The following is a 16476-nucleotide window of genomic DNA, read 5'->3' as shown; positions in this document are numbered from 1 at the left end:
TTATATACCTTTCTGCTTTCTGCCATCACTCCCTGGGATTAAAGGCATGTGTCACCATGCCTGGCTGTTTCCATTGTGGCCTTGAACTCACAGAGATCCGCCTGGCTCTGCCTCCCGAGTTCTGGGATTAAAGGCATGTGCTACTACCACTGCCTAATCTCTATGTTTAATATTGTGACTGTACTATTCTATAAGTTTATTAGAGTGCACAATATTTTGGAAAACACAATACCACTGCATGGTACCAATGGTGTTATAAACCACATTGGGTCTTTCCAACTATATATAACATGAGTGTATTCATAAAGTCCATATTTATCTCTGTGATAGAGCTCAATTCGAAATCTTCCCTAAACAATAAACATGGAGTGCAAACCTATTTCTTGATCTGAAGGAGCTATTCTAACTCTAGATTAAAATTCTTGCTTAGGCATCTACCCAGGTGGAAAGACAGGCAATATGACAGAAAATCTTGTACATGAGTCAACGGACATTCCCAGAGAGCCCTGGGCTCTCACTGCCCTGGAATGCCCTTTTCTGTGAGCAAGCTCATCAATTCCGTGACACCAGCAACTGTGTGGCTGCCTGGCCGAACTATGAACCACTCCCCTACAGAGCACACTGACTCCACAGTTCATGAGCACATGGCCTTGGGCACATGGCTCAGCTTCTTGTAGCCTTTATCTCCTGTGAGAAGGTGAGGTAAACATATCCTCAGACTTTTAAAAGTCTTAATTCGGTGCCTGGCACACATAATAGTTGTTGACACTACTATCAAGTCTTGGGCTCTGTGCCAGGGCACCAAGGATGACAAAGACTAATAAAACTGGCCCTGCCTCTCCTTCAGTTTGGTAGGGGATGTGTCTATTTCATAAGTGGGGAAACAGAAATGCAATGTGTGCTACCCAAGTTAGAAGAGGCAGGGCTGGCACACTGTTTAGATGCCCTTAACTGTCTGTGCAGTGCCACCAGCAAGTTGCTGAGATGAATGATTCTCCAGTCTGCACATTTAGAAAAGGGATCAGCAATCACCTTTGGCGGACTGACTCTCAAGCATTGAGTTCACAGTAGAGCTAATGTGGTTAACTTACAAAATACAAACACTGGGTTAAATGAGCCACTTCCTTGGCCTGGCTAATACACATTCCTTCCCATGAGTAGCTCATCTCACCTACCACATTCCTCTCTGAAGGAACTCCTGTGTGTAATAGAGTCTTACCAAGAGATCTGGGTGACCAGGAACTCACACACAGCCATGGTGGCCAAAGACCCACTTGGTAGACTAAGTGTCTGTTTCCTCTCTGTTCATACTATGTGTTGGAGGACTGGGAAGGAATTAGCACTTCACACAGGTCCTGGCATATGCAAAGTGCTTATCATGTGTCTGGTGCATGAACATGACTCTAAAAATCTATAGGCATCTGAACATGCATGTCCTGTATATTCATCCGTAGTAAGACACACCACTTCCATTGTCTGAGCATCTCCATCCTGCCTTTGAAGTCACATTCTCCAACATAAAAACAGGTCACCCATGATGGCCTTTTCCCCATTGCACAGGCATTCTCTTTTGCTTAATTTAGTATGAGTGGATATTTCTATCTAATAGTAACATACATATATTTTTTGCATAACTCTTCTGTGTCCAGCTCCTTTTCTCAACAGAATATTTCTGAGAACCTTGGCTTCTGGAGTCAGTCCAGCCCCATCTGGGACTAAGTGGCCTTGGGCAATGGGCTTGACCTCTCTTACTTAATTCAGTCTCCTCACTTCTGAAGAATACTTGTTAAGAATTTGGGAGTAGCCAAGCATGGGAGTGCAAGTTTATAATCCTAGCACTCAAGAGGCAGAGGTAGGCAGATCTTTCTGAGTTCAAAACCAGTCTGGTCTACATAGCCAGTGAGAACTATATGACGAAACCTTATCTCAGAAAAAAAAATGATAAACTACAAAAGATTTTTTGAGTACGACACAGATTCTTCACAGCATCTTCCACTGACAGGATGAAAATGATCCCGGCTTGTCCAAGACTGGTGTTTCCCTGAGATATGGAATAGTCTATGCTGAAATCTGCCAAGTCTCTGGCAAACCCAGACAGGTGACCACTCTATTAGTCCTGTCCAATACTTGATGGGCCATGAGTCACATTACTCAAAACACCGAGGGAGGTACATGCTTTTGTAAGTGAGTCAACATGCAGTACTCCAGCATAAATTTTTGTAGATGGCAATATCATGATACAATGTCAAAAGGTTGGCCACCTCTACGGTTGGCCACTCAAGAAATAGCAACTGTGGCAACCAAGTGAGTGTGGAACTCGGCAGGACACTGGCCTCCTCCAAGTCCTAGCAATGTATCTGACAGCTGTTTGCTGCTGTAGAACTCAGGAAAGAAGGTTCGTTTGGATCTTTGGTTCAGGGGGCTTCTGCTTCTTTCTCCCACCCCAAATGAAACTGTAGACGCCCCAGATTCTGTAAAATCCAGAGCTTCTCCTGGGAGCTGTGTGAATGGAGTTCTGCTGGCTGGGCTCTCTGTTGGACACAGCTGTGGAAACTGCCGGGCTTCCCCCTCTATGCCTCCCATCTCTCCTTTATGGAAGTAACTGTGGCTACCATACCAGAGGCTCCTGCCGCCCTTCACATGAATTATGTTGTGATGATATCACAGCCATACCTTCTGGACCCCCAGGGTCCTAGAGGCAGCACATATGTCACTGTGATACGGCATACTCAGGGCTGGTGAGATGGCTCAGTGTGTAAAGAAACTTGTTGCCAGACCTAACAAGCTGAGTTCTATTCCCAGGACTCACATGTGAGAAGAAAGGAACCAACTCCCATAAGTTGTCTTTTGACCTCCACATGCAGGCAATGGCGCGTGCGCGCACACACACACACACACACACACACACACACACACACACACAGAGATTAATTTTTTAAAAAAGAAAGCATACTCACTAGAGTAGGCAGTGCCAGGCTTACCTGTTTGGTAGTGCCACAGCCTGTGTACGGGATTGTGAATATGACCTGCCTCTGTGTTATCTGGGGCTGACACTGGTAACTTGCATTCCAACCAGGAATGACAAGATCCCTGGCTGAATAGCCCATGGACTGAAGGTAGTCCCTGTTCACACTGGCTTGCATGTGATTTGACAAACAAAGGAGACCTGGAGGACAAGAGCAGAGGGCACACTGAGTTAGGATTCCAAACCCCACAACCCTTGTGAGGGTCTTTTCCCAGGTAAAGATACACAGATCAAGATAACTAATGTACATGGTCCACACATGAGATGTATGCTCACAACAAAGTCACTATGGCCCCAAGAATACTCTATGGCTAACAGTCAGCCTTATCCGCAAGAAAGCCCAATGAGGGCTCTTGGATGTATAGGATTTTCTGGTATGGAACTGGAGACAGGATTTTAAATATCCAAAACATTTTGTCAAGTTAGCATTTTCCCATGAAGTAAAACAACTGTACAATAAGATACTAGTGATGTTACTAGGTAAGGTACTTAGCTAAGGAGAAAGTATATGCCTCTAATCCTGGCTGAGTAAGAGACCTTGGTTATCACCGTGCTCAAGCAATGTAGATATGGGTTCATACAGCATCTCAGATTGGGACCATATAGTCTCTGTTAGAGTAGCTGCCCATATTAAGGTATCCATATCTATTTATCTTCAGAAATCAAATGTGTTAGGTCTCAGGACATGGCCAGTGACTCACCTCCTGGGAGGGTCACAAAGTTTCAAGCCTGGTGTCCCCCACAACTCCTGGCATTGTCTTCTCACTAACTGTTGAGAACATCATCTTATACCTTCTTATTCTTTGCCATCACACTAAGGCCAGTATAACTCACTTTTGGATGTCCAGAAGATGTCCCAAGTCTTGAATGTCCCAAGACTAACTGCACACACACTCTCTCAATTGGCAATATAGGAAATCAATCATAGGGACTATAGTTGGAATTTTCTAATTTTTTTTAGGTTACAATCCCAGGACAATACAAGAGCAGAAGGCTCTCAGTGATATCCCCAGTCCTAACAAGCCTTTGTTCTGACAAGGGAACTTACTGGTGATGTTATTGGCAAAGACCGAGTAGTACTGAGCCTGGAACCCTCTTCGAGTAACACTGTTATCAGTGATGAAACGGACTGACATGAAGTTGGATGTTGAGGTGAAAGAGCCTATGGCCCTGTCACAAACCCGAGCAATGAGAGGTGAGCTGTGGTGAGGACCATCAAAAATCTCAATATAATCGTAGCTGCAGCCCCCTTCAAGCCTGAAGAGACAAAACAAGCAGTTAAGTGTTATGGGATGTCTCTCTGTATGCTGTGAATATATGCTGTTCCCATTGGTTAATAAATGAGCTGCTTTGGCCTATGGCAAGGCAGCTTGTAGGCAGGTGGGAAATCCAAGGAGAGAAAAAGGAAGGAGAAAGGTGGAGTCTGGAGAGACACCAGCATGGTTAGGAGAAGCAAGATGTGGAAGTACCGGTAAGCCACGGCCATGTGGCAACTTATAAATAGAAATGGGTTAAGTTATAAGAGATAGCTAGCAAGAAGCCTGCCACAGGTCTTACAGTTTGTAAATAATGTAAACCTCTGAATGATTATTTTATAAGCAGCTGTGGGACTGCGGGACTGCAAGACCACGGGACCGGGAAGGACCGGTGAAATCTTCTGGCTACAGTTAAGTTTTCTACTGTCCAGACATGGATGAGAGCTCAGGGCTCATGGAAACTCTGACCAAGGTTATTATTTGAAAGGACAGATGACGTCTTTACATCCGGGGGAAATTCAGCTTTCCAAGGCAACCATGCCATGTCTTCATACTGTCATCTAAGGTCACATGTATAAGATCTATAGTCTCCCTTCCTGACAGTCCTTTAAATCAACAAAGGAAGGTCACCATAGAACATCTCGATTTGTTCCTTCAATGTGCTCCCAGGTCCCTTCCAAAATGGAACAAATATCAGTGAATTCATAGTGATAGAGATGAATAATGAAAGAAAGAAATGCTGAACCTCTCCAAGGCTCAGGTTTCTCATCTCCTAAGATGAACACTGTGCACTATGCATACTAAGGAGGGTAGTGGCGATGTCCACGTGGAGCTCTGCATGGGAAAAACATAGTTCATGAAAGGTCACAAGCAGTGGGCACTGTTGTTGGGGTGCTAGCAAATACGGGTATAGTTTCTTGGCCATCTGGGCCACTCACTTCCCAGAATGAAGCAAATATTAATGGGCTTTTGTAGACATCTCCTCTACTCAAGAACATTTTCATTCATGGGCATATGAGTGGTAGGAACTCTCCACATGCATCAATAATGCTAGCACCCTGGCTCCTGAAGACTCAGAAAGGAAGGGGCCAAATGAGGAAAAGGCTGCACTGAACAGGTACATTTGTATATTGTCCCCCCAGAATCAGCATTGCCCAAGCCCAAACCCTCCCTCCCACTGCAAACATTTCCTGGCATTTGTGCATTCTCTGGTGACCTCTTGATCAACAAGATGAGAAAAGCAGGCATTCTGGCCCCTTCTCAGGCTGAGGCTTAGGAAAGTGGCATCCTGTGGCCATGCAGCAAATTCAAGACAACCCTGGGACTTTAAGTCAGAATATTTTCAACTTCCTGTGCCCTTGCTCCCAGTCCACTCTCCAAGGGCTACTCTCCAAATCAAAACTGGACCCCTTATTTTAAATGTCACCTTGACTTTCATCCCCTGAATCGCAAAGCACCCCAAATTTTCCCTCTAACACCTGCTCTACACCCACACTTACTGCACATCTCTGAAGACCACAGTCACACGGTAGTTGTTTGGGACCTCAATGTTCCACACACATCTGGCATTGTTAGGGTAGTTCCTGGGGTAAAATGGACTGGAAAAGTTCCCAAAGGGTTGGGTCAGGAAACCTCCACAGGTGTAGTTTACTATTAGGAAAGAGAGGAAATGCTGATGAACCCCATCACACAGCACACAGCTGCCTGGCAGGAGGAGGAATGTTTGACACAATATCTAAGTGAGGAACCCCATAAAAGCCAGCCTCGCCCTGGCTCACTCACTGAAGCCTAAGGGGTGTGTGTGTGTGTGTGTGTGTGTGTGTGTGTGTGTGTGTGTGACATAATATTTATTGGTTGTTGGGCATGTATACATAACTCAGATGTGTGTCTTGAGACAAGGTCTCTTATTGAACCTGGAGTTGACTGGTTAAGTTTGTAAGCCCTTGCTTTCACTGACTGGCAGACAATGGTGGGAAACAGGCCACATGGACCTGTGCCAGGGTTCATGGACTCTGGATGCAAAAGGAGTCTTAGCCTCCATCTCGGAGGTTTTTTCCAAGGATGTTTGGATTTTCTGGTGAGTAGTTGGATCTCTCTGATGAGTGGAGACATATAGAGCAAGGAACATGGCTCTACAGCTCTTTTTACCTATCCTGACTCACGGAGTCTAGGGTCGCAACCTTCTTGCAGAGATAGCATTATGACTTAGATAGAGAATGTCCACCAATAAGCTCATTACTAAAGACTTGGAGCCCAGTTGGGAATTGGAGAGATGACTCAGAGGTTAAGAGCACCAACTGCTCTTCCAGAGGTCCTGAGTTCAATTCCCAGCAACCACATGGTGGCTCACAACCATCTGTAATGAGATCTGGTACCCTCTTCTGTGTACATAACAAATAAATAAACCTTAAGAAAAATATTAAAAAAAAAAAAAAAAAAAAGACTTGGAGCCCAGCTCATGAATCCAGTCCTGTGACTGGATGCTGAGTGCTTTGAATAGATTTATAGATTAATCACTTGATCTAGCAATTAGCTATTGGGGTCTGGTTGAGTAGGCATGCCCTAGAAAGATATACCTTAGACTTAGCCCTAGTGTCTCTCCCTCTACATACCCCCCCTCTCCTATCATCTTTGCCCTAGCACAGATTTCAAGTAAGGCAAAGAATATGCACCCCTCTCTCCAACCTCTCGGTCAGAGTAATGTGGAGTGCTTTAGCTTAATCTAAAGTACGTACCATAGGAAGGAGTTGTTGTTGTCCACCAAACTAGGAAGGAAAACAGCTGGATTAGAGTGAGGAAGTATGAAGCAAGGGTGAAACTCGCTGTAGCTGGCACGTGGAACACAGGGACCAGGGAGTCATTGCAGCTGGGAGAGAAGGACTCAGAGAGAGCCAGCAATGCCCGCACCATGCTTGTGGGTGCCCACCACAGGGATAGTAATGTGGCCCAGACCCTACTGGCAAGTTTAATTCTCTCTTAAATGATGACATGAGAAGTCTCGGCTGTCCCTCAATATACAATTCATGGACAAGACAAAGCTCTGCCCAAGGTAGAGCCTAACAGCACCAGGAAAGACTACTTAGTAACGCAGATTAATAACTACAACTTTCTTATTCCACTGGGCCAGGCAGGGGGGTCCTGTGAGCTCCTCAGGAGCTGCCTTTCTACTTTAAGGAGAACATAAGGTTCTAGGACAGCCATAGTGCTATAGGGTCCTGCTCATTCTGGAGCTACTGCCAGGTATCGTGAGCCGAGCAGAGAAAGATGGACACGTGAGACTTGAAGGAAAGATGGACTCACCTGGACTGGGAGTAGATGTCTCCTCGGGGTCTGTGAAAATAAGAAGAAGCCATGTTAGATGCCCTGATCAGGAGGTGGCTAATCTGGAACCTGAGTGGATGACACCGGGCAGAATATGAATTAATCTATGCTCATCCCCTGCCTCAGAGTAGGAACTGGTAGACATCTATACTCCCAGGAAGATGTTCCTTGTGAGGGTCAATTGGTATTCTACTCTCTGGTCCTCCTCAAGGTGAGAAATGTGTCTGGAAGAGGTGACGGGCTGAACTTTGTATTTCATAGCTATCCCATGATTCAGATGTTAAGTCGCCTTGTCCAGGTCAAATATTTACATGAGACCAGCTAAGCCTCAGGGCTAGGGTTAGGGGTGGTGAGTGTCGGTGTGGAGTTCACGGCTGGGTTAGGGAGTGGTGGGTGTCGGTGTGGAGTACATGGCTGGGTTATGGGGTGCTGGGTGTCGGTGTGGAGTACACAGCTGGGTTAGTTCTACTCAAATGGACTTGAAGCATAGAAATGAAAGCACCAAGCTGTCATCATGGACACAGATGCCCGCCCTCTCTTACCCTAAAAATACCTGTGCACAAACACACACTCACAGTCCTGGCCAATGGGCATCATTCAGAAAACCTTGTGAATGGCTGTGGACCGAGAACACTTTGAGCTGGAAAATGTTCAGGAACATAGTGTCTTCCTCACTGTCTAGACAGCATCTCCCTCTCTCCCTACAGAACTGAACCATGAGAGAAGAAACACTGAAGTCAGTGTTTTTCTCCTTGATTATTCTACCCAGTGAGGGGTTAAAATGACTGATATCCCTTAGGTTCGGGTCACTGGTGACAATTTCCACGGCAAGATGTATGAAAAGTGGAGAAACTCACTCCCAGGGAAGAATTAGGGCAACTTCAATAAATGAGAAAAACAAATCCATTGAGTAGTAAGACCCAAACATAAGAAGGCCTTTCATCTAGGAAGAAGACATAAGTTCACCCAACTCACATGAGCAGATGACTCCAGCATCTTCAGAATGGGCACAGTTATGGACAAGCCAGCCACGGTGACGACAGTACCACAGGTGAGACTCATACCCTGAGCAGGCCACATCATCTAGGAGTATGAGCCCTGAGCCCTGACCAAATGGAGCATTTCCTAGGGCAGACAGAGCTGGACCACAGCCAACCTGTCTACACACCACATTGGCATCATTGATGTCCCAGCTGTCATCACACACAGTGCCCCAAGAGCTTCCATACAGGATTTCCACTCGGCCCTGACAGCGGTTTCTTCCATTGGCCAGCCTCAGCACCAATGAAGACTCATTTACTAAGGGGGAAAAAAAGGCTTTAAGTAAACACTAAGTAAGTAAGCATTAAGTAAGCAAATCATCAAATCAGTCAGATGTCCCCTGGAATCACAGAGAGAAGCTTTCCTTGAGTCTCTGATTCCACCACTGGCAGATGATGGTGGATACCAGATCCCTTGGACTGGTGGTACAGAGTTTCTGTGCCCCAGACACAAAGAGATCATCAGGCATAATTAACACCTATCCCAAGGCTGATTTCAGGTGCATATGTGTTTGCTGCTATGGGCTTCAATCTCTCTGGAGAAGAGGGAAAATCTGGAGGAAGCACTGTGGCCTCCACACCTATTTCTACCTGTTCTGACTCACACAGTCCAGGGCCCCTGTCTTCCTGAAATGCCATGGTGTAATGAACGGAATGGAAGTGTCTACCAAAAGGCACTTATTAGAGATCAGAAGTCCCACTCATGAGTCACACCCCATGATAGGATCCCGAAGGCTCTCATCAAATCAATTAACTGATTCTGCAAGGATTAAATAGGAGATGGATTTGGGGGAAGAATAAATGACTGGCCATGTCACAGGAAAGACATGCCATCTTCAAATTCCTTTCTTTCTCCTTGTTCTTCTGAGCTGTGCTGCACCACGGACTTCAAGAACATCCCATAATCCCTGTCTCTCTCCAAACTCTTGGTTGAAGTGAGAAAGCTCTGCTTTGGTCTGCCCCACACTTACCATGGGAAGAAGGAGTTGTTGTATTCCACCAATCTGGAGAGAGAAACCAAGAGAGATAAGAAAGAAAGCCTGTGCATCAAGTTTGGTCAAGCAGAAAACATTGTACAAATAAGCACTGTGGCAGAGGGGAAAAAAAGAGAGTCCTTTCCACAAGAGCATGTGGTGGCCCTGACCATGCTCACGCATCTCCATCAGAACAATGGTGAGGTGGCCCAGGGATGCAGGGCAACTACACCTTTGTCCTGAGCGACAACTGCATCCTAAAAGAACCAGGCCACCATGCCTTAGGCATATTACAGGAAACATTCTCTGCTATCCCATGTCATTGGACCCTTGCAAGATAGTGCTTTCTATACAAATAGCATAGTAAAGGCCTCCAAGGCACATGATTTCACCAGGAAAGTGAAGCGTAGCAAACCGGATTAAGTGCTGCACTTTTGTTAGGCCACAGAGAAAAGCAGAGAGCGACATTGGCTCAAGCGCAGATAGCACTGTCCTCTCTGTAGAGTGCTGAAAATACTGTGGGACACAGAGTCCTCAAGAGTCCCACCGATTCTGAAGTTGTTGAGTGTGACTGTAGGCAGAACAGGGACAGGGATCTGGACTCACCAGGAATGGTCGAGGATGGCAATGGAAAAGCTGTGAGAAAGAGAAGCCATGTCAGAAGCCCTGGTCAGAAGATGCCTAGCCCAGGGTTCATGACACTGACAGACCAGACACTGGGTTGTACTCATCTGCTGCCTCAGAGTAGGGATTGCTAATCATCTACATGGCCAGGAAGATGCTACCCATGGGGTCATTAAGAGCCCACACTCTGCTCCCACTTCAAGGTGAGGAATGTGTCTGGGTGTGTTGATAGGCTGAATCCTGTGATTTGTATCCATCCAGGGGTAACTAGCCAGGTCCAATTCTTACACTGGACCACTCAAGCCTCACAGGGAAGCCCCACCCACACTGGACATGAGGCACAGAGCTGGAGGACGTTACAGTCAAGGACACAGACTCTATCTACCTCAGTACCTGAAAGAACTGTACACAGACACACACCTTTAATAAGCCCAAGGAGGGAACTTGAATTTAGTATTTTCCAATAGGAAGCCAGAGACATGATTGTAAACAAGTAAAGTGTTTTGTCAAATGATCATTTTCCAACTGAAGTAAAGAACTCTACAATCAAAGAGTAGCATTATCATGAAGTAGGAACTTGAGCTAAGGACAAAGTCAGTGTCTCTGGCCCTCACTACATAAGGGACTTGGACATCACATTCCTCAACCCTTTACCACCAGACACATAGGTCTACATAGCATCTCTGATTGGGCCTCAGAACCTCCAATAGAATGTTCTGTCCCTCTTTGTATGTCCTAATCTATCCGTCTTCAGACAGAAGACAGATGTGCTAGTTCTCAGGACATGGACAGTGACACACATTTTGGAAGAGTCACAAAGCTCCAAGCCTGCTGTCACCACCACTCCTGGAACTTCTCACCATCTGTAAAAACAATCGCCTTAAACCTTTTCATTCTCTGATGATGACACTGAAGCCAGTGCATCCCATCACCCAGCACTGGCCCTCAACCATATTTCCGGCAGCCAGAACCCCAAGACTCACTCACTGGACACAGTCCCTCTCAACAGGAAGCAAGCAGGGGACCCAGTGAGACCATGCTATTGCTTATGTCCCAAACTCAGGAAAGCTGAGGATCAGAAGGCTCCTAGGGACATCCCCAAACACAAATGGACATTCATTCCTTCAGGGGAACTTACTGGTGGCAGGGACAAAGGTGGCGATGTAGTCAGCCTGGAACCCTCTCCTGGTGACACTGCCATCAGTGATGAAGACTACAGACATGTAGTTCCGTGTTGAGGTGAAAGATCCATTGGCCCCATCACAAACCCGAGCAATGAGAGAGGAATTGTATTGAGGACCATCAAAAAGCAGGATATAATCATAGCTGCAGCCCCCTTCAAGCCTGAGGAGACAGAATAAACAAACAGTTAGCTTCTCCGTGTCTGGAATTTGATGTGGAGTCTCACATCTCAGGGATCACTGTCCCAATAACAGTGACAAAATATATCATCTGAAAGAATAGATGGCTTCCAGGGATCCTAAGGGAATTCATCTATCTTCCCCAGACTGTCATGTCTGGTCTTCATTGGTCCTTTGGGGGACACAGATGTGTAAGCTATACCTCTCAACAACAGCCTTTTATGTAAACAAAGGAAGGTCACCTGACAAAAATTTATTTCATTTATCTAATTTATTGCTTCAAGGTATAAACCAATTATCTTCAGGATAAAACAAATCTCTTATAAATAAAAAAAAATGGGATGAGAAAACATAGCAGGACCTGAAGACATGGCTCAGTGGTTAAGTTCACTGGTTGCTCTTCCAGAGGACTAAGTTTGATTCCCAGAACATACAAAGGAGAACACAATCATCAATCATTCCATATCTAGGGGATTGAAACACCTTCTGACCTATACAGGCACCAGGGAGGCGAGCAGTTCAAACACCTACACACAGACAAAACACTCAAACACATATAATAAATAAGTCATACAAAACAAAAATCACAAGTCATTGGACCTCTCCACTTTCAAGTTCCTCACCTCCAATAATGAACACTGCACTCCATGACAACTGAAAAGACTTGTGTGTGGTAAGGCCATGACGAAGCAGTGTATATTAAGGGTGCCTTTGTGCCAAGGACCTGAGCATCTTCAGGTGCAGTATTTATAATGTCCTACCAGGACACTGATACAATGTTTATGTGGTACTAGAACAGAGAATTCCAAGGCCACTACAGTCACCCAGAGAGGACCTGGGAACACAGCTCAGTCAGATGGGCTAGGACCCTCCACACCTCAGTGGAAATGCACTTTTATCTGGGCCCTGGTGCCTCTTTGGAATGGGAGAGAACTGTGAGGAAAGCTTTGCACTGAATAGGCACCCTCATTAGCAGCATTGACCCATTGTACCCCCAAGACCATCATTACCTGAGCCCCCAATGTCCCTCCCTCTGAGTAACACTTCCAAGTATTTGCACATTCTCTGGTGACTTTCTCATCAACAAAATGAGAAAAGGAGGCATTCAAGCCCCCCCTTTTTTGACTGAGGTTTAGGGTACTGGCATCTCATGGCCATGCAGCAAATTAGGACAACCCTGGGACTTTAAGCCAGAATATTTTCAACTTCCTGTGCCCTTGCTCCCGTTCCACCGCCATGGGCTACTCACATGCCAAGCCAAAAGAAGAACATCCTTCTTTTTTTTTTTTAAGTCACCTTGACTATCACCTCCCTGAGTTCCAAGCTCTCCTCATTCTCTCTAACATCGGCTCTACACCCACACTTACTGCACATCTCTGAGGTTCAGAGTCACACGGTTGTTGGTTGGGACCAAAATGTTCCACACACATCTAGCATTATTGGGATAATTCCCAGGGTAGAATGGACTGGAAAAGGTCCCATAGTGCCAGTTCAGGAGACCTCCACAGGTGTAGTTTACTGTAAGGAAAGAGAGGAAATGACAATGAACCCCAGCACACAGCACAGAGCTGCCTGCCAGGAGGAGGAATGTGTGACACAATATCCAAGTGAGAAACCCAACAAGAGACAGCCTAGCCCTGGCCAATCCTGAGACACAGAGGACACCCTCCTAGGTGGCTTTTCTGTGTGTATGGGGGGGGGTGCAGGTTGGTTAACAGATGGGGGACAGGAATGGCAGTCTTGGGAAATTCCATCAAAGCCACAGTGAGTTGTCCCCTATACTTATGACACCCCAGCTGCCAGCTGATGGTGGGTATGAGATCCCTTGGACCAGTGGTGAATAACTTCTGCACCCTGGATACAACGGGACCTTCAGGCACAATTAACACCTATCAAGCAAGGCTTATTTCAGGTATATATGTGTTTGCTGCTATGGGCTTCAATCTCTCTGGAGAACAGGGAAAATCTGGAGGTAGTACTGTGGACTAGACACCTATTTCTACCTGTTCTGACTCACAGAGTCCAAAGCCCCAGTCTTCCTGCAATGCCGTGGTGTCATGAATGGAATGGAAGTGTCCACCAATGGGCTCACATTGAACACCTGGAGTCCCACTCATAGTCCAACACCATGGTTAAATTATAAGTGCATCACCAAATCTACTCATTGATATGGGATGTTTAAATAGGATATGGACTTTGTGGGCAGAGTGGATCACTGGGATTGTGCATGGGAAAGACATGCAGTCTTCCTAATTCCTTTCTTCTCCTTGTTCTTCTGAGCTGTGCTGCACCACAGACTGCAAGAACATCCCAGAATCCCTGTTTCTCTCCAACCTCTTGGTTGAAGTGTGAAAGCTCTGCTTTGGTCTCATTCCACACTTACCAGGGGAAGAAGAAGTTGTTGTATCCCACCAATCTAGAGAGAGAAACAAAGGTGGATTAGAAGGAAGGCCTGTGCATCAAAGTTGGGTCAAGACACCCTTGCTAGAGGAGGAAAACATTGGACACAGAAGCACTGTGGCTGAGAAAAAGGAAGTCCTTTCCTTTTAAGATCCTGTGGTAGCCCTGACCATGCTCTCATGTCCACCAATTTACAGTGAGGTGGCCCTGGGCCCCAGGACAACTATAACTTTGTCCTGAATGACAGTTGCCTGGTTAAAGGATCATGTCATCCATACCATAGGCATACAACAGGAATAGTCTCTGCTGCCACCATGTCCCTCGACTCTTGCAAAAGATATTGATTCTTAGAAAAATGTCATAGTAAATGACCTCCATTCACAAATGATTTCACCAGGAAAGTGAAACTTAGCAAATTGGATTAAGTCCTGCAACCTCCATGCCCTGAGACAAGAAGATGTGTCATTGGCTCAACAGAATTTACGACGCCACTTTACATATATGATGAAGGATCCAGTGCAGAGAACACTGAGGGGGCCAACCCATCATAGAGCTGTCTCTGAGGCTGTGAGCAGAAGAGGGACAGGGGAAACACAAGTGTTAAAGGAGATCTGGACTCACCAGGAATGGTAGAGGATGGCGATGGAAAAGCTGTGAGAAAGAGAAGCCATGTCAGAAGCCATGTCAGAAGATGCCTAGCCCAGGGTTCATGACACTGACAGACCAGACACTGGGTTGTACTCATCTGCTGCCTCAGAGTAGGGATTGCTAATCATCTACATGGCCAGGAAGATGCTACCCATGGGGTCATTAAGAGCCCACACTCTGCTCCCACTTCAAGGTGAGGAATGTGTCTGGGTGTGTTGATAGGCTGAATCCTGTGATTTGTATCCATCCAGGGGTAACTAGCCAGGTCCAATTCTTACACTGGACCACTCAAGCCTCACAGGGAAGCCCCACCCACACTGGACATGAGGCACAGAGCTGGAGGACGTTACAGTCAAGGACACAGACTCTATCTACCTCAGTACCTGAAAGAACTGTACACAGACACACACCTTTAATAAGCCCAATGAGGGAACTTGAATTTAGTATTTTCCAATAAGAAGCCAGAGACATGATTGTAAACAAGTAAAGTGTTTTGTCAAATGATCATTTTCCAACTGAAGTAAAGAACTCTACAGTCAAAGAGTAGCATTATCATGAAGTAGGAACTTGAGCTAAGGACAAAGTCAGTGTCTCTGGCCCTCACTACATAAGGGACTTGGACATCACATTCCTCAACCCTTTACCACCAGACACATAGGTCTACATAGCATCTCTGATTGGCCTCAGAACCTCCAATAGAATGTTCTGTCCCTCTTTGTATGTCCTAATCTATCCGTCTTCAGACAGAAGACAGATGTGCTAGTTCTCAGGACATGGACAGTGACACACATTTTGGAAGAGTCACAAAGCTCCAAGCCTGCTGTCACCACCACTCCTGGAACTTCTCACCATCTGTAAAAACAATCGCCTTAAACCTTTTCATTCTCTGATGATGACACTGAAGCCAGTGCATCCCATCACCCAGCACTGGCCCTCAACCATATTTCCGGCAGCCAGAACCCCAAGACTCACTCACTGGACACAGTCCCTCTCAACAGGAAGCAAGCAGGGGACCCAGTGAGACCATGCTATTGCTTATGTCCCAAACTCAGGAAAGCTGAGGATCAGAAGGCTCCTAGGGACATCCCCAAACACAAATGGACATTCATTCCTTCAGGGGAACTTACTGGTGGCAGGGACAAAGGTGGCGATGTAGTCAGCCTGGAACCCTCTCCTGGTGACACTGCCATCAGTGATGAAGACTACAGACATGTAGTTCCGTGTTGAGGTGAAAGATCCATTGGCCCCATCACAAACCCGAGCAATGAGAGAGGAATTGTATTGAGGACCATCAAAAAGCAGGATATAATCATAGCTGCAGCCCCCTTCAAGCCTGAGGAGACAGAATAAAACAGTTAGCTTCTCCGTGTCTGGAATTTGATGTGGAGTCTCACATCTCAGGGATCACTGTCCCAATAACAGTGACAAAATATATCATCTGAAAGAATAGATGGCTTCCAGGGATCCTAAGGGAATTCATCTATCTTCCCCAGACTGTCATGTCTGGTCTTCATTGGTCCTTTGGGGGACACAGATGTGTAAGCTATACCTCTCAACAACAGCCTTTTATGTAAACAAAGGAAGGTCACCTGACAAAAATTTATTTCATTTATCTAATTTATTGCTTCAAGGTATAAACCAATTATCTTCAGGATAAAACAAATCTCTTATAAATAAAAAAAAATGGGATGAGAAAACATAGCAGGACCTGAAGACATGGCTCAGTGGTTAAGTTCACTGGTTGCTCTTCCAGAGGACTAAGTTTGATTCCCAGAACATACAAAGGAGAACACAATCATCAATCATTCCATATCTAGGGGATTAAAC

The 16476-nt window shown here is 45.8% G+C and overlaps 1 protein-coding gene across 1 annotated transcript in view; it reads right to left on the bottom strand.

Annotated features, from left to right (window-relative positions):
- Nucleotides 1-16476, bottom strand: part of Dmbt1 (deleted in malignant brain tumors 1) — a 58378-nt gene that overhangs the window by 5869 nt on the left and 36033 nt on the right. The window contains 9 exon segments of the mRNA XM_036177536.1: nt 2982-3166; nt 4074-4282; nt 5781-5931; nt 7017-7046; nt 7582-7611; nt 8578-8919; nt 11379-11584; nt 12969-13173; nt 15777-15982. Coding sequence (XP_036033429.1) covers nt 2982-3166; nt 4074-4282; nt 5781-5931; nt 7017-7046; nt 7582-7611; nt 8578-8919; nt 11379-11584; nt 12969-13173; nt 15777-15982 — 1564 coding nt within the window.

This window comes from Onychomys torridus, chromosome 1, assembly GCF_903995425.1.
Source record: "Onychomys torridus chromosome 1, mOncTor1.1, whole genome shotgun sequence".
Classification (NCBI taxonomy): Eukaryota; Metazoa; Chordata; class Mammalia; order Rodentia; family Cricetidae; genus Onychomys; species Onychomys torridus.
The sequence above is the reverse complement of the archived record's forward strand: the minus strand, read 5'-3'. Positions and strand labels throughout refer to the sequence as shown.